The sequence below is a fragment of the Oryctolagus cuniculus genome, chromosome 3, assembly GCF_051225735.1.
Source record: "Oryctolagus cuniculus isolate XC-2025 breed Fujian yellow rabbit chromosome 3, ASM5122573v1, whole genome shotgun sequence".
Classification (NCBI taxonomy): Eukaryota; Metazoa; Chordata; class Mammalia; order Lagomorpha; family Leporidae; genus Oryctolagus; species Oryctolagus cuniculus.
Genome location: NC_142869.1, coordinates 12,088,297 through 12,114,884, shown reverse-complemented (window position 1 = coordinate 12,114,884; position 26,588 = coordinate 12,088,297). Strand labels below are relative to the sequence as shown.

The following is a 26,588-nucleotide window of genomic DNA, read 5'->3' as shown; positions in this document are numbered from 1 at the left end:
TCTTATCCTCTGTAAGATTACCACATTTATATTCCTTCCTCTGAAGTGATTGGATTTCTTCAAAGGCAGAGCTGCATGAGGCCAGGTGGCCATGCTAACGGTCATCTAGGGAACTTTTATGGAAGCATATGTATCTCTTACAAGTAATGATTTATTCTTAATATGGCTGTCCCTAGCTGGAAAGTCTTTATAGGTCAAAGAGCCTCATGAATGTTTAAAAAGCTGTTACCAATTTTTCTAATCTTGCTGGTGTTTCTTGATCTCCTTTGCCATCAAATCCTGGTATGTGTATGAGGAACAGATGGAGTGGTTAATAGAATAATGATAACCAGAACTTCTTTTACTACAAAGCCAACCTATATAGCAGAAAAAAGTACATTAAACTAATATTCATCACAGTATATAATTTAAGCTTATTTGCCTTAAGTGTTTGATTGTTAGGTTTTTCAAGGAATGTTTGTTAAGAAGATTTAAAAGCCTCTGATTGAGCCAGTGGAACAGCTGTAGAAAATTTTTCATCCTAGGAGGCCTGTTTTCATTCCTATAGATATTGATGAGATCTTTGGGCTTGTTGATGATTTATGATTGATGATATGGAACCTTTAACCACACCAGTCTTTTTGACTTAAGGCCCCAAAACTTCCTGCTTCTCTGTCCCCATGTTTCGTCTGACAAGTACCAAATTAGATTTTATAATATTCAGATGTTTAGAGTTTTCGGCTTTATTTCATTAAAGCACTGCCAAGTTGTTTTTAAGTAGAAATAACATGAAGAAAAATGTCTTTCTGTATCAAGAAAGTGTTGTTCCAAGTCACTGCAAATATCCTTGGCAGTTAAAACTATAGATGCAGGTAGTGTCTGTGTGGATGAGCATGCAGACAATTTGAATTATTTTGTGTTTTGAATTTTGGATGCTGGATAGGTGGGAATGCTGCTTCCTTAACAGAATGACTTTCCACAGGGGTACGAAAGTGATAATGAGCCATGTGGGAAATTACCCAAGATGCTATCTGTGTTGCAGTGAAATAATTGGGCCTCTCAGGGAATTGGGCGGTCTCTGTAGTCAGAGATTGCTGAAGCATCCCATGGTATTCAGTGACTTAACCATAAATATTCCATTAGTGTTTTGGAATGGTTGCCCTTTTCTTTTGTTCTTTGTGAAGTGGATATATAAATTTTGTTTTTGACCATTCACCCTCACATGAAAGGTCATTTCTTGGAGAGGAGAATAGAAGGCAATATTCTTAACACTGCCACAGTCTTCTTTACTCTCAGGGTAAGAAACTTACTGGTGGAGTTTCCCAATCCAGGAGTAGGAGCTGAATTTTTCTGATGATTCTATTGAGTAGAAACCAATTAGAGAAGGAACGTGCATATTAAAGATTGTTATTCAGTTTCCCATTCGATCCTAAATCTTTGCAAGGATTTGGAAAATTTACTTACCTCCTTCTCATGTTCCAAATATCAAATTGCTAATATTCTGACAAGAAAAATGGGAAGAATATGGAAGCTGGGTTATTGGACATAGTAAGTCCTCACTGATTTTTACTGCATTAGGAACAAGACTTTTCGCAATTAGCCTTCAGAATCCTTAACACTTATTTAAGGTTACTTAAATTTTCTATTTTCCAGAACACTCAGCAAAATAGAACCAAATTAGAAGAGTATCATAATAATCAAATTTGAAATGGGCAATATACTCGAGTGGACACTTTTCCAAAGAAGCTATGTTAGTGGCCAGCCAGTAGATATTTAAAAAGATGTTCAATATCATTAGCTATCAAAACCATGAAAAGATATTCTTCAAACTCACTAGAATGACTGTAATTAAAAACACAGATAGCAGCAAGTGTTTGTGAAGACACAGAGAAATTAGAATGCTTGTATGCTGCTTGTGGGAATGTAAAATGGTACAATCACTTTGGAAAACATTCTGGCACTTCCTCAAACAGTTCAACAAAATTGCCTTTTGATCCAGAAGTTCCACTTGTAGTTTTATACTCAAGAGAAATAAAAGCATATGTCCACAAAAAAAAACTGGCTCACAAATGTTTGTGACAGCATTGTTTATCATAATCAAAAGATACAAATAATCCAAAAGTCCACTAACTAATGTATAGGTAAAATGTGGGCTGTGTAAACAGTGGAATATTATTTGACCATAGAAAGATTCATGACACATTGAGGAGTCTTGAAAACATGCTAAGTGAAATGAACCAGATATAAATGTATATTATTTTATTCTATTTGCATGAATTATCCAGAATGGGCACATTTATAGAAATAGAAAGTAGAGGTATGGGGCCAGCGCTGTGGCGTACCAGGTGAAGTCGCCACCTGCAGTGCCGGTTCGAGACCCAGCTGCTCCACTTCCAATCCAGCTCTTTGCTATGGCCTGGGAAAGCAGTGGAAGATCACCCAGGTCCTTGGGCCCCTGTGCCCGAGTTGGGGACCTAAAGGAAGCTCCTGGCTTCGGATTGGAGCACTCCAGCCATTGTGGCCAATTGGGGAGTGAACCAGCAGATGGAGGACCTCTCTCTCCCTCTCCCCCTCCCTCTCCCTCTCCCTCCCTCCCTCCCTCCCTCCCTCTCTCTCTGCCTCTCTGCCTCTCTGCCTCTCTTTCTATCTCTGTGTAGCTCTGACTTTCAAATAAATAAATAGATAAATCTTTTTTTTTTTGAAAAAGAAAGTAGGTGTAGTGGTTTTTTAGAGATGAGAAGAATGGGAAATAGAAAGATATTAACTAAAGGGTACATATTTCATTTCTGGGATGAGGAAAGTGTTAAAACTTGATTGTGGTGATATTAGTACAACTGTGTGACTATACCAAAAACCATTGAGTCATACATTTTTAGATGGTGAATTAATTCTATGGTTTTCCAATGTTTTAGTCTGTTTTCTATTATTGTAACAAAATACTTAATTCATAAAGAATAAGGGTTTATTTAGCTCATGGCTTTTGGGACTGAGAAGTCCAAGAGCATGGTGCTGGCATCTTGTTGGCTCTGATGAGGGCCTTCTTGTTGCATCACAGCTAATGTAGTGAGCATCATTGTTCCTCTTCTTATAAATGCCATCTAATGCCATCGTGCGGCCCAACCTTAATGACCTTGTATAATCCTTATTACTTCCACAAGGCCCTACCTCCAAATAATATCAGTGTAAGACTTTGGGGATTATGTTTCTAACATATGAATTGTGAGGACACGCTCCAACCATAGCAGTCAATTGTATCTCAACAACGCTGTTACAAAAACATCATCAATAGACAAATAATTTAAATAAACACATAATTATATTAGCTTATCAGCTGAAACTAGTGCGTTTTATTGTCATTTCAGTGCTTCTGCAAAAATGAAGACTAGAGTGCTGGCAATTTTTATGAGAAATAAGATGTTTCCCTTTTAATCTTATATTAAGGAAGTATTTTATCCATGACCAATACAAAAATTGTGAATATGAAATCTCAACTAGTGCTGCTGTGTAGTGTTCCTGTTCTGTATTTGATTGTGCTTTTTTTTTTCTATTTTCTTATTAAAACCATAACTCAGTCAGGTACTATGTTGGTTGATATGGAAATGCATAACACAACATAGTAAAGGTTAGGAATTTTCATCAACAGCAAAAAACATATTAAACATTTGAAATATCATCTTCATAGATTATGATATTGAGAAGAGAAAAAAAGAAACAGACTGTAACTTCTCTCTCATTACTCCAGAATAAGATTTATCATCTTCTATAGGAAAAAATTATTTTCCAAATGACTTCTGTTATTGTTGGCAATTAAACTGACAGGAAAGTTTGATGGAATTATCTTGCAAAAGTGAATTTTTCTGTCTTACCGATCGTCATTATTGCAATATCTGAGTTTGACACATAAAGCATTATTTAATGATTAGGTTATTTCTTTTATCTAGCAGATTTTTAAATATTTAGTTATTTATTTATTATGAGAGGAAAAAGGGGAGGGAGGGAGCAAGAGGGAGAGAAAGAGAGAGAAAGAAACATTCCTCAAACACCCACAACAGCCTGGGGCTGGTCGGTCTGAAGCAGGGTGCTAGGAACTCAATCCAAATCTCCGTGTGGGTGGCAGGAACCGAGTTACACCACTGCCTCCCAGGATCTGCATCAGCAGGAAGCCAGAGTCAGGAGTGAAGCTGGGTATAGAATCCAGGTACTCTGATTTTTGGAAAGTGCCATTCACCAGGCTGAAATTGTGGCATAGCAGTTTATCTCAAAATACCTACAACATTTGCATCCCATATGGGAGTGCCAGTTCAAGTTCTGTCAGTTCTACTTCTGATCCAGCTCCCTGCTAATGTGCTTGGGAAAGCATCTGAGGATGGCCCAGGTACTTGGCCCCTGCCACCCAAGAAAGAGACCTATGGGGTTCCTGGACTCTGTGTTGGACTTGGTCTAGCCCTGGTTGTTAAGGCCATTTGGTGAGTGAACCAGCGATAGAAGATACCTCTTTCTGTGTTTCTCTCTTACTCTGTAGCACTCTGACTTTCAAATAAATAAATAAATCTTTTTTAAAAATTGAAGTTTTGTTCATAGAGACTACAATGTCTGATGCAGAATTATGATCACAGAGACAGACATTGGCTAGTGCACCTCGACCTTGTTATTATTCTCTGAAGTATAATTCCTCACACAGAAATTTTATATTGTATGTGTTAAACATTGGTCTGCTTCTCATTGTTTGGGGGCCACACGAAAGTAAGGGTTTATTGACTGGTGTCTTCAGTATTTTCTTGGCTCAGGTTAAGACTTCATCAAAAAAATTCTGAGTATTGAATAGCTCCAAGCTGAAAGAATTCACTCTGTATGTCCGTAACTCCTGTCAGCCCTTTTCCAAGACCTCTAACCACCTAAATTAATATTTCCTTTTCTCATTAGCCCATCAGAATTTGTTCGTGTCAGTCCCCTCCTGGGCCCCTGAGGATAGAATAGTAATGAGACTATCATTGCCCACCCTCATGGAGATATTCTCCCTAGTTCATCTTTTCTTATTTTGAGGACTATTATTATACTCAATGACATGAATTATATGCATGTTTTTGCTTACACAAAGCAAAAGTGTGAAACAAAAGAGCAGTCTGTAGCTGTGTTCTATAAGCTGTTCATTCTGCTTCCAGGCTACTCGGGATATCAGGACCATTATCCATACAGCAGGCCAGGTTCCTATGAACAAGCACCAAGGAACTATGATGTGTACACGGCAGGACTGAGTGAAGAGGAGCAGCTGGACAGAGCACTAAGAGCCAGCCTCTGGGACCGAGGTAGGAGTCTTACACCCTTTAGTTATTTTAAAGCACACCTCACATGGTGAGGTGGTCTGAAAAAGGACTATTTGTGGCGAGTTAAACTTCAGTTTATAAAAAGGCTATGTTGCTGAAAACAATGTGTGCTGATTGTGATTGCGAAGAATGGGGTGTGATGCCATATTCCCAGCAACCAAAGCTGATAAGGTGCCAGACTGTGTATGTATTGTTAAAGTGGTTCTTTTTATAGGCCTGCTCTGCTCAGTGCTTTGACATTGAAGTCAAGAAACTTAAGAAATAATAGTAATAAAATCTTAGGTGCACACAAAAAGGAATTCGTGCCTGTAAAACGAACTCTATGTCACCATTTATCAAAATGTTGCTCATACACTGCCCACAGATCTTTCCCCAAAGTAACATTGACTGAGAATTCAAATTCAAGATTTAATGCTGTTGACCCAATCTCTCTGGGGGCAGAGTCTAACAATTTGTATTTTTATTTTTTAGTTAGTGAAGTATTTCTTTATTTTTAAAAATTTATGTAAAAGAAACAAATTTCATGTATTCCATATCTACAGTTTTAAGAACATAATGATACTTCCCACCCCACCCTCCTTTCTTCCCTCACTCCTACCTTCCCTCCTCATTCCTTTCTTATTTTTCTTTTAATTTTTGCAATGACATACTTTCAGTTTACTTTATAATCACAGGCTTAGCCCTCCACTAAATAAAGAAATTAAACAAGTAAGTAGAAAAACCACTGTACCTCAGGAGTATAAACAAGGCCTATAAACAATAATCAAATCTCAGAATGTCAATTTTGCTCATACACATTTTATTTTTGGTATCTGTATATCAGTTACCACAAATCAAGGAAAATATATATTTGTCTTTTTGGACTGGCTTGTTTCACTAAGCAAAATGGTCTCCAAATGCATCCATTTTGTTGTAAAAGAAAGGATTCCGTTCTTTTTTATGGCTGAGTAGTATTCCATCACTTATGTGTGTGTGTGTGTGTGTGTGTGTACGTTTGTATTTACATATACATATACATACAATTATTTCTTTATCCGGTCATCAGTTGATGGACATCTGGGTTGATTCCCTATCATAGCTTTTGAGTTGAGCTGCTGTAATATGGAGGTACAGATACCTCTTTCATATGCTGATTTTGTTTCCTTGGGTAAATTCTGAGGAGCAGAATGGTTGGATCATATGGTAGATCTATTTTCAGATTTCTGAAGAATCTCCAGACTATCTTCCATATTGTATGTACTAGATTACATTCCCACCAACAGTGTTTTAGGGTAACTTTTTCCCCACATCCTTGCCAGCATTTGTTAGTTTTTGATTTTTGGATGATAGCCATTCTAAGTAGGGTGAGGTAAAACCTCATTGTGGTTTTTATTCGGACTTCCCTGATAGCTAGTGATCCTGAGCATTTTTTTTTTTTTTTTGACAGGCAGAGTAGACAATGAGAGAGAGAGATAGAGAGAAAGGTCTTCCTTTGCCGTTGGTTCACCCTCCAATGGCCACCGCGGCTGGTGCGCTGCGGCCAGTGCACTGCGCCTATCCAAAGGCAGGAGCCAGGTACTTCTCCTGGTCTCCCATGGGGTGCAGGGCCCAAGCACTTGGGCCATCCTCCACTGCCTTCCCTGGCCACAGCAGAGAGCTGGCCTGGAAGAGGAGCAACCGGGACAGAATCTGGCGCCCCGATCGGGACTAGAACCCGGTGTGCCAGCGCTGCAAGGCGGAGGATTAGCCTAGTGAGCCGCAGTGCCGGCCCTGAGCATCTTTTTACATGTCAATTGGCCATTTGTATTTCATCCTTTGAAAAATGCCTGTTTATATCCTTAGCCCATTTCTTAGCTGGATTGTTTTATTGTTGAGCTTCTGGAACTCCTTATATATTCTGGATATTACTCCTTTAAGAGATGTATAGTTTGCAAATATTTTCTCTCTTTCTGTCGGTTGCCTCTTTATTTTGTTGCCTGTTTCCTTTGCTGTGCAGAAACTTCTGAGCTTCATGTCCATTTGTCTGCTTTTGCCTTTAATATCTGTGCTGCTGTGGTCTTATCCGATTGTTGCCAATGCCAATTTCTTGCAGTAAAATACCTTTACTTTATATTCGAGTAATTTTTATTTTTTACTCAAATAGTTTGATGATTTCAGGTATTAGGTTAGATCCCTGAGTCAATTTTTATATCAGGTGTAAGGTTGGCATCTTGTTCCATAAATCTGCATGCACAGATCCAATTTTCCTGGCACCATTTGTTGAAGAGACTGTCCTTCTCCAGGGAGTGATTTTAGCTCATTTGTCAAAGATTACTTGGTTGAAGATGTGTGAATTAATTGCTGGAGTCTCTAATCTGTTCCACTGATCTACATGTCTATTCTTGTGCTGATACCAGACTACTTTTAATATAACTGCCCTGTAGTATGTTTTGAAATCTGATATTGTGATGTCTCCAGCTTTATTTTTATTGTTTAGGATTGCTTTAGCTATTAAGGGTCTCTCGTGATTCCATATGAATTTTAGGGTCATTTTTTTTCTAGATCTGAAGAGAACGTCTTTAGTATTATAATTGGGATTGTATTGAATCTGTAAATTATTTTGGGTAGTATATCATTTTGCTGATATTAATTCTTCAGTCTATGAACTTGGAAGATTTTTCTGGTTTTTATATTTCTTTCCTTAATGTTTTGTAATTTTTTATTGTAGATTTTTCGCATGCTTGGTTAAATTTATCTCCAGGTATTTAATTTTTTTGTAGCTATTGTGAATGAGACTGGTCTTTCTCAGCCATGGCATTGTCTGTGTATACAAAAACTATTGATTTTTGTGTGTTAATTTTATATCCTGCAGCTTTTGCCAGATTCTCTTAGGGTTCCAGTAATCTCTTAGTGGAATCTTTGGATCTCCCATGTATAGGGTTATATCATCTGCAAATAGGAATAGTTTGAATGCCTCCTTTCTCAATTGTGTCCCTTTTGTTCTTTTTCTTGTCCAATAACTCTGGCTAGAACTTCCAGAACAATATTGAATAGCAATGGTGAGAGAGGGCATCCTTGTCTGGTTCCAGATCTTAATGGAAATACTTCCAGCTTTTTCCTGTTCAATGTGATGCTGGCTGTGGGTTTGTCATATATTGCTTTGATTGCGTTATGTTCCTTCTGTACCCAGTTTGCTTAAGGTTTTTATTATGAAAAGATTCTGTATTTTATCAAATGTTATATTTGCATCTGTTGAGATAATCACACTTTTTTTTAAAGATGTATTTATTTATTTGAAAGGCAGAGTTACCGAGAGGCAGAGGCAGAGAGAGAGAAGTATTCTGTCCACTGTTTCACTCCCCAAATGGCCACAATAGCCAGAGCTGGGCTTATCTGAAGCCTGGAGCCTGGAGCCTGGAGCTTCTTCCAGGTCTCCCATGTGGTTGCAGGGCCCCAAGTGCTTGGGCCATCCTCCATTGCTTTCTCAGGCCACAGTAGAGAGCTGGATCAGAAGAGGAGCAGCCAGGACTTGAATCAGCACCCATATGGGATGCCAGGACTGGCAGTCAGTGGCTTTATCTACTACGCCACAGCACCGGCCCCAATCATACATTTTTTATCCTTCAATATGTTTTTGTGATATATCACATTTATTGATTTCCATATATTGAACCATCCCTGTATATCAGGAATAAATCCCTTGATTAGGTGGATGATGTTTTTGATGTTGGATTTGATTAGCAGTATTTTGTTGAGGATTTTTGAGTGTATGTTCATTAGGGATATTGGTCTGTAGTTAGAGTTCAAGTTGTTAATTTCCAGCTTCATTCCATTGTGGTTCAAAAGGATACATGGTATCATTTCAATTTTTTTTTTTAATTTGTTGAGACTTGTTTTATGGCCTAGCATATGGTATATCCTAGAGAAAATTCCATGCATTGATTAAAAATACATGTATTCAGCAGCTATGGGATGCAGTGTTCCACTAGATATCAATTATTCCATTTCATCAGTAGTTTAGATTATCTCTGTTGTTTCTTTGCTTTTTTGTTTTTTGGTTTTCTTTTTTGTCTAGTTCATCTGTCCATTGATGAAACTGAGATGTTGAAGTCTCCCATTATTGTTGTATTGGGGCCTCTGTCTACAGATCTGTTAACTTTTTTTTTTTTTAAGTTTTTTTACTTATTTGAAAGAGTTACACAGAGAAAAGGAGAGGCAGAGAGAGAGAGAAGTCTTCCATCTGCTGGTTCACTCCCCAATTGGCTACAAAAGCCAGAGCTATGCCGATCTGAAGCCAGGAGCCGGGAGCTTCCTCTGAGTTTCCCATGTGGGTGAAGGGGCCCAAGCACTTGGGACATCTTCTACTGCTTTCCCAGGCTTTAGCAGAGAGCTGGATCAGATGTGGAGCAGCCAGGACTTGAACAAGCGTCCACATGGGATGCCGGCATTGCAGGAGGCTTTACCCGCTAAACCACAGCACCGGCCCCAACATTTGTTTTAAATAGCCAAGTGCCCTTGCATTGGGGTGCTTACGCATTTACTGTAGTCATATCTTCTTGTTGAATTAATTCCTTAATCATTACATAATGCCTTTTGTCACTTTTTTTTGTTTTTTTTTGACCGGCAGAGTGGACAGTGAGAGAAAGAGACAGAGAAAAAGGTCTTCCTTTGCCGTTGGTTCACCCTCCAATGGCCACCGTGGCCGGTGCGCTGCAGCTGGCGCACCGCGCCTATCCAAAGGCAGGAGCCAGGTGCTTCTCCTGGTCTCCCATGGGGTGCAGGGCCCAAGCACTTGGGCCATCCTCCACTGCCTTCCCGGGCCACAGCAGAGAGCTGGCCTGGAAAAGGGGCAACCGGGACAGAATCTGGTGCCCCAACCGGGACTAGGACCCGGTGTGCCAGCGCCGCAAGGCGGAGGATTAGCCTAGTGAGCCGCGGCACCGGCCCCTTTGTCACTTTTAAGTTTTTGTGTTAAAGTATGTATTGTGTATTAGGATGACTATTCCAGCTTCTCATGGAATATCTTTTTTCCATCCTTTCACTTTCAGTCTGTGTGTATCTTTGTTAGTGAGCTGTGTTTCTTGTGGGCAGCAAATAGATAGGTCTTGTTTTTTAATCCACTCATCCAGTCTGTATATTTTAATTGGAGAATTTAGGCTATGAATATTAAAGGTTATTGTTGGTAATTAATGACTAATTTGTATTCTTAATAGACTTTCTAGATGATTATTCTACGATGGGAACTAATTTCTTCTGCAACCTTTGTTCTGGGTTTGGCTTATGAGTTTTGGTATTACAGTTTTGTTGCAGTAGTGGTGGCTGAAAATTCATTGAAAAAGCGCTAAGTCTGTATCACATTTTTTTTTATTTACATGTGGCTTTTTCATTCTATAACTGACATGTGGCAAGGTATCATTTTTAATACGTTAGGATGAATTTCATTAAAATGTACATTAATTGATTAATTAATGCTACTTAAAATAATATTATTTACCTTAGGGACTCAACACTTCTTGGGATGAAAATAATGAAATACTGTACTAGTGTTAGGCCTTCCATTTTTATCAGAAACTATGAACCTAATTTTTTAGACAAGTAATCTAAGCACATGGTAAATATTTTAAATAATAGAGATACCAAGAATATCACATTTTATGTTCTGTATTAGGTACAACAGGCAGCATAGAGAGGTAAAAGGTGGGACGTGCCCTCAGAAATGTCAGCCACATGAAGGACATATGCCTACCAGATACTTTATAACCCACAAGTAATTAGAGAATCAAGCACCTAAGAGAGGCTTAGGCTAAGTGCTAGAGGCAGGGAGAAGAGGGTGAACTTTTTCTTAACCAGAGCTGTCAGGTAAAGGAGGTACCATTTGATTTGGACCTTGTGTAGAATTTCCAAATGGGGAAAGACACTCCAGAATAGCAGCATAGGCACAGACATAAGAGGTGTGTTCAACCAAGGTCTCTTTTGAATAGGGAATTAAGACGTGGAAGAATAGCAGGAACCCAGGCTGGGACTGCATCACTGAACCCCTAGAATGAAATATGCTACATGGAAACCAGGTTCAGTACATGGTGTAAATGCCAATAGCGCTCTGCATGGGAGAGCGATTGATCAGAGCTGCATTTTATGAATCTGGAAGCAGTCATTCTGCAAAAAAGGATAAGCATCTGCGGGGTACCATGTTTTATGTGAGATGATGAGAATACATAAATTGTAACAATATAGTTTTTGACTTTGAGGAATATTATCAACAGCAATTATCAAGTCAGGGAGACAAATTTAAAACTCTGTTACAATGCTCTGCATAAGAAACCAGAGCTTAAATTATCAAAGTGGCAGAGGAAGTGGAGAGGAAGAGATAAGTCAGAATTTCTTAACCATCAGACTATCAGCACTGGGATGTGATATATCTGTAATCTATTATGGTGTAACAAATCACCCTGGAACGTGTGGTTTAAAACAGCAAACATTTATTCTTGCTCTTGAGTGTGTGTTCAGCTGGGCCAGGCTTGCTTAATCTTGGTTGGTGAGCTAATTAAGGTATGTGCAGTGGTCAGCTGGGGGGCTGCTGCTCTACAGTGACCTCATTTATACGCTTGACTGACTGCCGTCACTCCTCATCCAGGAGGCCAGCCTGGCTCATTCAGGAGTGCATAGCCTAATGTTTCCAAGAGGGAGAAGCAAGGCTTATGGTGGCACAGTATCACTCCACCTTATTCTGTTATGCTAACAGGGTAGCAAGAGCAGCCCAGATGCACAGCATAGGCAAATAGACTCCACCTTCTGTTGGAGGCAAAGCAGACTCACAGCTGAGCTTAGGAACAGAGGGAGACATGGAAGCCATTATTTAATTACTGTATTACGTGTAGTAAGTCGACAGCAGCATCACACTCACTGGAAGCATGCCTTGGCTGTGGAGTACCAAAGTCTGGGAGAAATTCTGTATGTTGAAAAGATCTCGTGACTACTCCTGTGCACAGAGGGGTTTGATGACGCAGGGCTAGACATGAATACCATGGGAGCAGTAGGACAGGGCAGGGCTTCTCAGCCAGGGTATTGCATAGCCCATCTCCATCCCACTGTGGGCTGACTTTAAATATGGTCCCAAAAGCCAAGGCTCTTGGTATGAGAGAAAACATTTAGACCCATATTCAGGGGGACAACTTCCAGTTATTATTACTTTCTGTTAAGAAAATATGTAACCACAGTAGCAAGGCTTCCACAATGATTAAAGTGTGATCAAAAGTGAGAGGAAAAATCAGAACATTTGAACATGGAACACAGGAAATCTCCCAAGGTAAACGTAGTCAGAGAAAGAAAATGCAAGAAGACAAGCATACATTTTGTAGTTTTATTTCTAAAAGTTTGTCAAGTACTTCCAGCAATAGTAGTACCAGGAGTTAGTAATAGTAGTGGAGGTATCTTTCAGAAAGAGAAAGAAACTATGGCTTCCTTAAGTAATTTAATCTTCATGCCCCTCAGAGACATAAGCATTAAAGATCTGGACATAAAAGCCACTTCTGATGGCTGATGTTGGATAAATTTTAGAGACTTGAATACTGCTACAGAGGAAGAGCCTTACATTTTGTGGATCAAAAGGAGTCAGCACAGATTTCTGAAACTGATTACTGAAAAATACTTTTATTATTTGGTTAGTGTAACTGGTTAACATTATTTTCTCCTACTTAAAAATAAGTCGTATAGAAATATTTAGTAACAAGCAATAAAAAAAACACACATGTACTGTGTTGAAAGATTCCAGAAAGTGATCTGAGAATACTATTGGTTTTTCATAATTTTTAATCTTATTCTTTTAAAAAATTAGAACAATATACTAAGCAATAGGAATAAGTTGAAATTTTTCTGCAACATTAATTTTAAATCTTTTTTATGTTTTGTTATCATGTTAAAATATTTCAGTAAAGTTAATAAAATGACTATTTTTTACCTAAAACAAAAAAGATTTTTAGAAGTGTTAACTGCATTTGACCTAGCAGTTCAGGGATTGAGCAGATAGGAATGCCTGCATCCATTTTGAAGTGGCTGGGTTTGAATCACAGTTCTACTTCTAATCCAGATTCCTGCTAATGCACACCCTGGGAGGCAGCAGGTGACCGCTCAAGTACTTGTATTTCTAATAATCCGCATGGGAGACCTGGATTGAGTCCTGGGCTCTCAACTGACCTGCCAAACCCTGACGGTTGTAGGCATTTGGGTAGTGAAGCAGCAGATGAGATTGATCTCTCTCTCTCTCTCATCTCCTTCAAATAAATAAAATAATTAGATAAATATTTTTAAAAACATTTTTTTGACAGGCAGAGTGGACAGTGAGAGAGAGAGAGACAGAGAGAAAGGTCTTCTTTTTGCCGTTGGTTCACCCTCCAGTGGCCGCCGTGGCCGGCACGCTGCGACCGGCGCACCGCGCTGATCCGAAGCCAGGAGCCAGGTGCTTCTCCTGGTCTCCCATGGGGTGCAGGGCCCAAGCACTTGGGCCATCCTCCACTGCACTCCCGGGCCACAGCAGAGAGCTGGCCTGGAAGAGGGGCAACTGGGACAGAATCTGGCGCCCCGATCGGGACTAGAACCCCGTGTGCCGGTGCCGCTAGGCGGAGGATTAGCCTAGTGAGCCGCGGCACTGGCCAAAAACATTTTTATACATTAGAGATAATAAGACTTACTGAGAAGAGTATTTCTAGAATTATTTTGAAGCTAAGGGTTTTGTTTGTAGTTCTGCCTGTGTTTGGTCTGGAGAAATCTGGCTTCTATTTTGTGAATATGAAGTTAATTTCTCTCTCTCTCTCTATCTGTCAGATTTATTTATTTATTTGAAGGAATTACAGAGAAAAGGGGAGAGAGAGAGCTCTTCCATCCATTAGTTCACTCCTCAGATGGCCACCATGGCCAGGGCTGCGCCAAGCTGAAGCCAGGAGCCAGGAGCTTCTTCTGGGTCTCCCACGTAGGTTGCAGGGGTCTAAGGACTTGGGCCATCTTCCACGCTTTTCTCAGACCATTACCAGGGAGCTGGATTAGAAGTGGAGCAGGGGACTGCACTGTGGCACAGTGGGTTAACGCCCTGGCCTGAAGTGCTGGCATCCCATATGGGCTCCGGTTTGAGACCCAGCTGCTCCAGAGGAGGCTCCTGGCTCCTGGTTCCTGGCTTCAGATCAGCGCAGCTCAGTCATTGTGGCCAATTGGGGAGTGAACCATCAGATGGAAGACCTCTCTCTCTTTCTCTCTCTCTATGCCTCTCCTCTCTCTGGGTAACTCTGACTCTCAAATAAATAAATAAATCTTTAAAAAAAAGAAAGAAGAAGTGGAGCAATCAGAACAGGAACCAGCACACCCATATGGGATGCCAGTTTTGCAGGCAGCAGCTTGACTCACTACAGCACAGCTCTGATTGGTTCCAATTTCAGAAGTAATTTATAGTGTAAAACTGCTGGGACCAAGATATTAAGAGTTTTACTGAATTATTTTCACCATTTCACCTCTCATTTTAACAGTCAGCTTTTTTTCCTCTCTCCTTTTCCTTTCATCCTATGGGTATATTTTTTGGATTTAAAGCATTCTTTTCTTTTCATTCACAGGAAACTACAAAAGCACCCAGTAGGTAACATTTGTCATTGAAATAGTTGATACATCTGAAACATAGTTCCTTATTTGGCATTTTATATTACAGCTGACTCTGCTACTGTGAGCATATCTAGTCTTTTATTTTAAGGAATAGAAATCTGACATTGCTAAATAAATTGTCTTGGGGGTAAAGTCAGGTTATATCCTGGTCACAGCATCTACTTCTTTTCTAATCTAATTGGATGAAATATAGAAATAAATACTTTTTAAAATAGAAACCATGAAAAGAAGAAATATAGGTGAGTAAATTCTTGATTTTTGGATATAGAACTTTCTGAATAGAATTTTTGGATATAGAACTTTCTGAGTAGAAAAGTACAGAAGAGGAGAAGAATGGATTTTCTAACAAAAATTTTGACTATATAGAGAACTCATACAAGGTAATAATTAACACTAACTCTTATTAGAAAAATAGAAAGTAATTTGAACATACAATTTTTAAAAAGACTTAGAAATGAGTGATATATATCTAGAAGTAATTTGCTATGTATTAGTAGAGAGTTACCTAATTTTTTGTTATCTCCCTGTATTTACTGTTACTCACTGACTGCTGATAAGAGAATGTAATTTGGTATAAGGTTTATGGAAAACAAATACACTAGAAATGTATAATCCATGGGCTTTTATTCAGTGATTCCTTGGTTAGGAATCTAGCCTGAGGAAATTACAGATATGGTCCAATATTTTGGTGTGTTATTTATTTCATTATTATATGTACTATCATAAACTTAATTAAATGGAAATTTGCAAAAAATGGTCAAGGTTTAAGTGAGTTATGATTTAATTCTAAAATAAGGTACATTTATTACAAATAATATTTTTGAAAAGTTTAATGTTATAAAAATATGATTATAATATAATTATTGAACAAAATAATCAAAGTGCAGGTTAGTATATGACATACAGTCAGAATTTTCTGAAATAATCAAACTCAAACCAAATATTTTCCCATAGGAAAAAAAGAGTGAAAAATAATAAAGTCCATTAGAAAATGTTTCCTTGGTGTCTTAAGACATTCATAAGATATATTAAGGATGATAAAATTGAAATTGAAAGAAGCAATTTTTAAAACTGCTTCCTTTGCTATCATCTGTTGTTGAATAGTATACTTCAAGAAGTTTTTTTTTTAGATCAATTTTTTAAACTAGTTCCATATGCTGTTTAAAGCATTCATCAAAAATAAGATTCTGTGGTCAAACGGTTTTACATTCATTTAATACATTGAGTTTTTAATTGTAGAGCTAATTCTAATCCTCAGTATTCCCAGTGTCATGGGGGACCTTAGAAGGGATGTAGTTTGCAGTATGTTCCAAATTTATTTATTTGATTGAAGTGTGTGTATATATAATATATTTATATATATTACATATAAATGACAGTGTGTTTGTGTGTATGTGTGTGAGAGAGAGGGAGGGAAGGAGGGAGGGAGAGAGAGAGAGAGAGGGGGGGGGCTCTGAGGAGGGGAGGGGAGGGGAGAGGAGAGAGCCTCTGGAATTGTTGGAACTCTACTCTTTGAAACTAGGTTGCAGACATGCTGATACTTTGCCTCTAAATATTTCAGTGTGTATCTCCTGAGTGTAAGGAACACTCTGTTAATACAGTTCCACTGTCGCATCAAAGGAAATTAACGGTAATTTCCTTAAAACCTCTGATAGCCCAAATAAAATAGTCCCCACATTTCTCAAAAGAGTGCCTGTCCTAGTCTGTTTTTCAAGATTCCAATGTTGCCTTTGGTTTTCCTCCTAATGTGAAATCATGTACTACTTTTTTCCACGGCTTGTTTCCGCCAGGAAACCAAGATCGTTGAATTATAGAAATCTTACGTTTTTTCTGGTTATTTCTTCCTGGTGCTATTTAACTTAGTCTGTGTTTCCTGTATATTGGCACTAACAGTTGTGGACTTCATCAAATTCAGGTCAAACATTTTTAGCAAGAATATGTCATAGATAATGCTCTGTTCTTTATATTGCATTATATCAAGAAATACACAGTGTCAGGCCATCCCACAAATCATGCTGTTTGACCATTCATGTAGTCACTGGATCTAAAGATGCATTCTTCCCTTTCCTCTGAGAACATCCTGGAGGAGGTCTTACTATAGCACTGCATAAATAGTCTCCCAACAACATTCTAACTAATGGTATTTGTAGTCTTTGATGAACTGCAAAATTAGCAACAATTTGTTGAGTTTCTTGTTAATTTTTTATTTTTAAAATTTCTTTATAGTAAAATTTACTCCTTGTAATTACATGAATTTTGAGAAAAGCATACAGTTGTGTATTCACACAAAAAATCAAGATGCAGAGCCATGCATTATTCTTCAAAATTCTCTCTCACTTGACCTTTGTCCAAGCACTGGTCTTTTCCGTCTCCTTATGTTTTCTAAATGTCATATAAATGGAATCTTACAATATTTAGCTTTTCAGGTCTTACTTCTTTCACTGAAGAAAGTACATTTCTGACTTATCCCAATTTTTTTTTTTTTTTTTTTTATTTTTGACAGGCAGAGTGGACAGTGAGAGAGAGAGACAGAGAGAGAAAGGTCTTCCTTTGCCGCTGGTTCACCCTCCAATGGCCGCCGCTGCAGCCGGCGCACCGCGCTGATCCTGGCAGGAGCCAGGAGCCAGGTGCTTTTCCTGGTCTCCCATGGGGTGCAGGGCCCAAGCACCTGGGCCATCCTCCACTGCACTCCCTGGCCATAGCAGAGAGCTGGCCTGGAAGAGGGGCAACCGGGACAGAATCCGGCGCCCCAACCGGGACTAGAACCCGGTGTGCCGGCGCCGCAAGGTGGAGGATTAGCCTATTGAGCCACGGCGCCGGCTACTTATCCCAATTTTAAGTGTGTTGATAATTTGTTCCCTTTCACTGTTGAGTCATATTCTGTTGTATAGATATACCACAGGTTTTGTTTGCTTTTAACCACTTCACCAGTTGGAAGACATTTGGGTTGCTTGTATATCTGGGCATTTGTGAATTAAACTGCCATAAAAATTCACATACAGATATTTGTGTGGACATAAATTTTCAGTTCATTTGAGTAAACACCTAGGAGTGGGTTTGCTGGATCATATGGTAAGAGTATGTTTAACTTTATTTAAAAAAAAAAAAAAAAACCTGCCAAACTGCTTTCCAAAGTGACTGTATATTCATCTTCCATTCCTGCTCACAGTATATATGGAGAGTGAGTGTAACCAATAGCTCCAGATACTCGCTGGCACCTGGTATTTTCAGTTGTTTTCATCTTGTCCAGTATCTTATTCATTCCAGTATAACAGTGTCAGGTTGTAGTTTTAATTTGCATTTCTCTAATGACTAATAATGTTTCTTTCCTAGATGTCTTCTTTGCTGAAGTATCTGTTTCATTATTTTGGCTATTTTTTATTGGATTGTCTTCTTGAATTTTTTTTTTTTTTTAATTTATGTGAGAGGCAGAGAAACAGAGAGGCAAGCAGACAGACAGAAAGTTCTCCTTGCCTGGTTCACTCCCCAAATGCCTTTAAGATCCAGGTCTGGATCGGGACTGGAGCCAGAAACAAACTAAATCTGGTCTCCCAGATGGGTGACAGGGTACCAATCACTTGAGCCATAACATGCTGCCTCCAAGGATCTGCATCAGTTGGAAGGTGAAATTAGAGCCTGAGCTAGATATTGAACCCAGGCACTCCCAGGTGGAAGGCAGGTGTTTTAACTGCTAGTTTAAACACCCACTTCCTTTTATTGAGTTTAGACAATTCTTTATATATTCTGATGTAAATACCTTATTAGATATGTGATTTGAGAATATTTTCCCTGATCTGTGACCTCTGCTATTTTTTAAAACAAAAGTTTTCAATTTTTATAAAGTACAATTTATGAAATTTTCAAAAATCAAATTTATATCTAAGAATTAATGACTAAGAATACTTTGCATAACCCTAGATCATCAAGATTTTACCTTATAATTTCCACTGGGAGATTCATAGTTTTATATTTAGGTCAAGAAATCATTAATATGGGCGAGAAATAAGATTCATTTTTTGCCTCTGCACTTCCAAACATTTCAGCACCATCTATTGAAAATGCTATTTTTTCTGCATTGAATTTCCTTTGTATCTTTGTCAAATAACAGTTGACTATATTATTTATTTATTTTTAAAGATTTTATCTATTTATTTGAGAGGTAGAGTTACAGACAGTGAGAGAGAGACAGAGAGAAAGGTCTTCCTTCCATTGATTCACTCCCCAGATGGCTGCAACTGCCGGAGCTGCGTCGATCTGAAGACAGGAGCCAGGTGCTTCCTCCTAGTCTCCCACGTGGGTGCAGGGGCCCAAGCACTTGGGCCATCTTTTACTGCTTTCCCATGTCATAGTAGAGAGCTGGATTGGAAGAGGAGCAGCCGGGACCAGAACTGTTGCCCATATGGGATACCGGTGCTGCTGGCAGAGGATTAACCTACTGAGCCATGGCGCCGGCCCCTGACTATATCTACATGAATCTGTATTACTTGCCCTTTATCTATGTGAAAATCTATCTGTTCATGAATACTGTACTCATTGATTTCATTAACTTTATACTCAGTCTTGAAATCAGGTAATATGAATCCTCAGGTTTTTTTTTTTTTTTTTTTTTCCAAATTGCTTTGATTATTCTAGTTCTTTGGCCTTTCCATATAAATTTTGTAAAGAGCTTACATGTATCTGCTAGGATTTTGACCCTAGAGATAAGTTTGGGAAAAAGTGACATTTTTTTTATTTCGTATTTAGTTAATTTTTAACAAATTCAAAATGATTTGTAGGTACAAGCCTAAGAACAAACTGATAATTTCTTTCCTCTCTCCATCCCTCCCTCCTTCCTACCATCCTTCCATCTTTCTTTCTATTCTATTGTTCTTGAGATAGCATATTTTAAATTTAAATTTCCATTGCAGTAAAAAGACTTAATACTTCACCAAATAAGTTTAACAAGTGAAATGCAAAAAAGACCCTAGTTTATCGAAAATATAGACAATGGCTATAAATAAAAATTGAATGGAAAATGATCATTTTTACTCATATACAGTTTTTTGCCAATTATTCATTCATAATTTCTTTCAGTGAAATAGAACCAATGAAAAGGTAATATCCAAATATTTCCTGTGTGATTACAAGGCAATAATTAAGTTCATTTAGACATTAAACAATCTTCCCTCAACAGTTTATGAACAGGGCTAATCTTATTCATATTGTAATGCAAATAATTATCAATTACTTTTTTGCACTCAGGGAAAACATATGGTATTTATATTTTTGGGATTGACTTATTAAGTATAACAGTTGCATCCATTTTGCTATGAAAGGATATCATTCTTTTTTATGGCTGAGTAATATTTCATATGTATGTCATATACCAATTTTCTTTAGCTAGTCATTGGTTGATGGACATCTGGGTTGATTCCAAATCTTAGCTATTGTGAACTGAATTGTAGTAAACTTGGAGGTACAGATAACTCACTCTTTCATATGCTGATTTCATTTCTTTTGGGTAAATTCATGGAGATGGCTGGCTGATAAAATATATCTATCTTCAGATTTCTGAGGTTTCTCTATAATGTCTTTCACATTTGTTGTACCAGTTTATATTCCCACTAGCACTGGATGTGAACCTTTTCTGCCACATCATCACTAGCATTTATAGTTTTTTGATTTCTTTATAGATCCATTCTAACTGAGGTGAAGTGAAACCTCATTGTGGTTTTGATTCGCATTTCCCTAATGGCTAGTGATCCTGAGCATTTTTTCATGTGTCTATTGGCCAGTTGAATTTCCTTTTTTGAAAAATGCCTGTTCATGTCTTTGCCTGTTTGCTTTTTTTGTTTTGCTGTTGTTGAGTTTCTCAAGCTCTTTACAGACTTTGGGTTTTAATCCTTTATCAGTTGCATAGTTTGCAGATATTTTCTCCCTTTCTGTCAGTTGCCGCTTCACTTTCTTAAGTGTTTCCTTTGCAGTGCAGAAGCTTCTTGGCTGGATGTAGTCCCATTTGTCTATTTTTACTTTGGTTGCCTGTGTTTCTAGGGTGTTTTCCAAGAAGTCTTTGCCTATGCCAATGTCTTGCAGAGGTTCCCCAATGTTCTCCTCTAGTATTTGACAGTATCAGATCATAGATTTAGATCCTTGATCCATTTTGAGTTGATTTTTGTGTAAGGTATAAGGAATCTTCTTTCATACTTCTACTCAGCAATGCAGCCATCTGGTCCTGGGCCTTTCTTTGTAGGGAATGGCTTTATTACTGATTCAATCTCTGTCTTGGTTATTGGTCTGTTTAGGTTTTCAGTGTCTTCATGACTCAGTTTTGGTAGATTGTATGTGTTCAGAAATCTATCCATTTCTTCCAGATTTTCCAATTTGCCAGCATATAGCTGTTTGCTGAAAATATTGATAATTATTTTTATTTCCTTTTTTAAAAGATTTATTTATTTATTTGAAATGCAGAGTTACAGAGAAACAGAGGCAGAAAGAGAGAGAGGTCTTCCATCTACTGATTCACTCCCCACATGGCTACAAGGGCTGGAGTTGCGTGGATCTGAAGCCAGGAGCCAGGAACTTCCTCTGGGTCTCCCATGTGGGTTCAGAGGCCCAAGGACTTGTGTCATCTTCTACTGCTTTCCCAGCCCATAGCAGAGAGCTGGATCAGAAGTGAAGCAGCTACGACTTGAACCAGTGCCCATATGGGATGCTGGCACTACAGGCAGTGGTTTCACCTGCTACACCACAGTGCTGGCCCCAATTCTTTTTCATTCTGTGATATCAATTGTTACATAATTTAACTTTTAGTGTTCATGCATCTTTGTTGGTGAGGTTTGTTTTTGTGGGCAGCAAATAGAGGAGTCTCTTTTTCTAAGTAAAGATTTATTCATTTATTATTTGAAAGGCAGAGTTACAGAGAAGCCGAGGGAGAGAGGGAGAGGGGGAGGAGGAGGGGGAGGGGGAGGGGGAGGGGGAGGGGGAGGGAGAGGGGGAGGGGGAGGGAGAGGGAGAGGGAGAGGGAGGTCTTCCATCCACTGGTTCACTCCCCAAATGGCTGCAATGGCTGAAGCTGGGCTGATCTGAAGCCAGGAGCCAGGAGCTTCTGCTGGGACTCCCACACAGGTACAGGGGCCCAAGGACTTGGGCCATCTTTGAGTGCCTTCCCAGGCCATAACGGAGAACTGGATTGGAAATGGAGCAGCTAGGTCTCAAACGGGTGCCCATATTGGGATGCCAGCACTGCAAGTGGCAGCTTTACCTGCTATGCCACAGTTCCAGCCCCAGGGTCTTGTTTTTTTTTTTTTTTGTTTTTTGTTTTTTTTTTTTCATATAAATTCAGCCAGTCTTTCAGTTGGAGAATTTAGCCATTTGCATTCAAGTTACTGTTATAAGTAATGACTTGGCCCTGCCTTTTTTCCATAAATATTCCTATTGTTTGCTTTGGATTTGCTTTGTACTATTCCAGGTGACTTTCTCCCTTCACATTATTTCATAATGATGACTATCTCTCTGTGTTTCTGGGTAAAGCACATCCTTAAGCATCATTTGTAAGTCCATATGCGTGATGAAAAATTCGTTCGATTTCTGTTTGCTATGGAAAGTCTTTATTTCACTTGCATTTATAAATGAGACCTTTACAAGGTACAGTATTCTGGGTTGACAGTTTTTTTTTTTTTTTTAAGACTTGGACTGTCTTTCCATTCTCTTCTAGCTTGTTGGATTTCTGATGAGAAATCCTGAGTCTAATTGGAGTCTAATTGGAGATCCTCTGAAGGTAACTTCGCTTTTTTCTTGTGCACATTTTAGAATCTTCTCTATGCTTTACTGTTAAAAGTTTGACTACAATGTGTCATGGTGAAGATCTTTTCTGATCATATGTATTAGGAGTTCTGTGTGCTTCCTGTATTTGGATGTCCCTGTCTTTCTGCAAATTTGGAAAATTTTCTGTTATTGTTTCACTGAATAGGCTTTCTTTTTTTTTTTCTTTTTTTTTATCTTTTGACAGGCAGAGTTAGACAGTGAGAGAGAGAGAGAGAGAGAGAGAGAGAGAGAGAAAGGACTTCCTTTTTCTGTTGGTTCACCCCCTAAGTGGTCGCTACGGCTTGCGCATTGTGGCCGGCATGCTGCACTGATCCCAAGCCAGGAGCCAGGTGCTTCCCCTTGGTCTCCCATGCAGGTGCAGGGCCCAAGCACTTGGGCCATCCTCCACTGCCTTCCCAGGCCACAGCAGAGAGCTGGACTGGAAAAGGAGCAACCAGGACAGAATTCAGCACCCCAACTGGGACTAGAACCAGGTGTACCAGCGCCACAGGCAGAGGATTAGCCTAGTGAGCTGCGGAGCCGGCCTGAATTGACTTTCTAATCCTTTCTCTCTTTCAACAACTTCAGGAACTCCTAAGACCCGTATGTTGGCTCATTTGATCATATTTCATAAATCTCAAATGCTGTTTTTAATTTTTTGAATTTCTTATTCCTTTTTTTTTTTTTTGGTCTGATTGAGACATTTCCAAAGATTTGTCTTCTGCATACTCTCTTCTAGATTTGTCTTTGGATATTCTTTCTTCTGCCTCACCAAGTCCATTGTTATATCTTTGCACTTTATTATCTATTTGACATACAGAGTTCTTCATTCTGATATTTAAGTTTCTTTTCTTCTCTTTTTTTAACTTTTATTTAATGAATATAAATTTCCAAAGTACAGCTTATGGATTACAATGGCTTCCCCCCCATAACGTCCCTCCCACCCGCAACCCTCCCCTTTCCCACTCCCTCTCCCCTTCCATTCGTATCAAGCTTCATTTTTGATTCTCTTTATATACAGAAGATCAGTTTAGCATACATTAAGTAAAGATTTCAACAGTTTGCTCCCACACAGAAACATAAAGTGAAAAATACTGTTTGAGTACTAGTTATAGCATTAAATCTCAATGTACAGCACACTAAGGACAGAGATCCTACATGAGGATTAAGTGCACAGTGACTCCTGTTGTTGACTTAACAAATTGACCCTCTTGTTTATGGCATCAGTAATCACCCTAGGCTCTTGTCATGAGCTGCCAAGGCTATGGAAGCCCCCTGAGTTCACCGACTCTGATCATATTTGGACAAGGCCATGGTCAAAGTGGAAGTTCTCTCCTCCCTTCAGAGAAAGGTACCTCCTTCTTTGATGACCCATTCTTTCCACTGGGATCTCACTCAGAGATCTTTCATTTAGGTTTTGTTGTTGTTGTTGTTGTTGTTGTTGTTGTTGTTGTTGTTTTTCCAGAGTGTCTTGGCTTTCCATGCCTGAAATACTCTTATGAGCTTTTCAGCCAGATCCGCATGCCTTAAGGGCTGATTCTGAGGCCAGAGTGCTGTTTAGGACATCTGCCATTCTATGGGTCTGCTGTGTATCTCACTTCCCATGTTGGATCGTTCTCTCGCTTTTTTACTCTATCAGCTAGTATTTGCAGACACTATTCTTGTTTATGTGATCCCTTTGGTTCTTAGTCCTATCATTATGATCAATTGTGAAGAGAAATTGATCACTTGGACTAGTGAGATGGCATTGGTACATGCCACCTTGATGGGATTGAATTGGAATCCCCTGGTATGTTTCTAACTCTACCGTTTAAGGTAAGTCAGCTTGAGCATGTCCTGAACTGCACATCTCTTCCCTCTCTTATTTCCACTCTTATATTTAACAGTGATCACTTTTCAGTTAAGTTTCAGCACTTAAGAAGAATTGTGTATTGATTACAGTATTCAACCAAAAGTATTAAGTAGAACAAACAAAAAAAATACTAAGAGGGATAACATATTAAGTTGGTTTGTTTTCTCTTCAAAAGTTCTATTTTATTGGAGAATTTTTTCATCCATGTCATATGTGGATTTCTTTAACTCATGGATTTGCTTCTTGCTTCTGAGTGATTCTATGACCTTTCTTTTGAATTCCTTTTCAGACATTTCATCAATCTCTTTTTATTCACATTCTAATACTGATGTGTTGTGTTACTTTGGAGGAGTCATGTTGTCTTCCTTGTTCTTGTTTCTTGTATTTTTGTGTTTATTTTTAGGCATTTGTGGAAATTCTTGTTGGTTTTCTCCTCTGATAAGCTTTGTCTTTGGACTATGCCTTTGTGGCTTAGTGGACTATCTGCTGCTTCATTGAATGTGTTGTGAGAGGCCAGAGAACTATGGTCAGTTCTCCAATGTGGGGCAAGAATCCAAGGTAACACTCAAGTTGGCCTGGTAGACCTCCTCTATTGTCAGCAGGGGAGAGGGTGTGTGTGATCACACCTGTTGGTGTAATCGCAACCTCATTTCCTCTCTTCAAAGGTGATCAGTGACCAGGGTTAGCCTACAGTGGGTACAACCCACATCTGCACTGGCACATGAACCTCACAAAGGATCTTAATGTTCTCAGTGTGAGCAAGGAACTCTCTGCATTGCCCATCCCTCCCCCCAACCCCGGAGGCCTTCAGCCTCTGATGCCTGACACGGTGATTGAACAGTGACCCAGCTACATGATGTGCTATTGCAGATGGTACTTTGAAAAAGTTTTCCTGTATTTGTTGAAGTAATTGTATTTTTTCTTTAGTTCATTAACATGCTAAATTACTTTGATTTTAATAGTTGAAACAAGTTTGCATTCCTAGTATAAATTCCACCTGGTTGTGATGTATTATGGTCCATCCCGGTAAAAGTGCTAAGTAGACCTGAAAGAATGTGTGTTCTGCTATTGTTGGGTGGAGTGTTTTATACATGTTAATAGATGAACTTAGCTGATCATGCTGTATCAGCTCTTCCATGCAAGGTCTTCATAAAGTTTATGGAAAATGCATGTTACCAAAAACCTATATGTGGATTTCCAAAATTGTTTTCACTTTAAAAATTATATTTTTCTTTTTCTTTTCTTTTATTAAAGTTGAAGTGTTCATCATTCCAGATGATGACAAAATTATCAATTATTTTGGAAAGCTATGCTCTTGCTGATTTAGCTTTCATTTTTTTTTCATGGTTTTCAAACTCTGGTTTTGGGTATTCAGCATCCTTTTCCTTTTTGCCAAGTTCAAACTTGTATTTCCAAAATTTTTTGCAACAAATAAACACCTTTTAATTGCCTTTTCCCTAACTTTTTTATTTGAAAGATGGGATTGTGTGCTCTCATCAGCTGAGTCATTCTCCAAATGCCCTCAGTCGTTGGGCCAGGACTGAACCGAGGAGCCAGGAACAAAATGCAGCTCTCCCTCATGGGTCTAAGGAATCCAGTTACTAGAGTCATGATAGCTGCTTCTTGGGGTCTGCATTAGCAGGAAGCTGGAGTCAGGCAGTCTGAGCCGAGCGTTGCCAGGTGTTCTGATAGAGAACCTGAGCGTTCTAAGTGGACATCATTGCTAGGTAAAGTGCCTACCCTCCTGGTGAGCTTTCTGAAGTGCTCTTGTATATCCCTACTGATTATAATCCACTTCTTCCACTGAATGCCGTATTTTGAATCATACAGTAGTACCACAATATTGAGTATGTATTGTTGCAGTGGTTACTCTGGATTCAAAAGAGGCTTTACATTTCTTTCCTGCTACCTTTGTTTTTGAATGAGACTGATTTACCAGAGAGCTTTTTCTAGTGCCTGCTTGATCTTCAGTTTCAGGTCCTCGTTTCATGCCATGACCTGGGCATGCTGTGTGCCCACCCTCCTGTTCTTTGCAAAGTGTTGTTCTGGAC

General features: G+C 38.9%; 1 protein-coding gene across 15 annotated transcripts in view; it reads left to right on the top strand.

Moving 5' to 3' along the window:
- Nucleotides 1-26,588, top strand: part of RHBDD1 (rhomboid domain containing 1) — a 224,936-nt gene that overhangs the window by 74,794 nt on the left and 123,554 nt on the right. For 11 of the 15 annotated variants that reach the window (XR_016231410.1, XR_016231412.1, XR_016231411.1 and 8 more), the window contains exon 6: nucleotides 5,142-5,285. Coding sequence is in view for 10 of the 15 variants with exons in the window: in XM_070070119.2 (XP_069926220.2) it covers nucleotides 5,142-5,285 (144 nt within the window). In the remaining 5 variants the exon portion in view is untranslated. Of the gene's footprint in view, nucleotides 1-5,141; nucleotides 5,286-17,406; nucleotides 17,905-22,596; nucleotides 22,655-26,588 lie in introns of those variants that run through there. The other 4 variants (XM_070070123.2, XM_070070124.2, XM_070070114.2 and 1 more) reach the window with 2 other exon arrangements.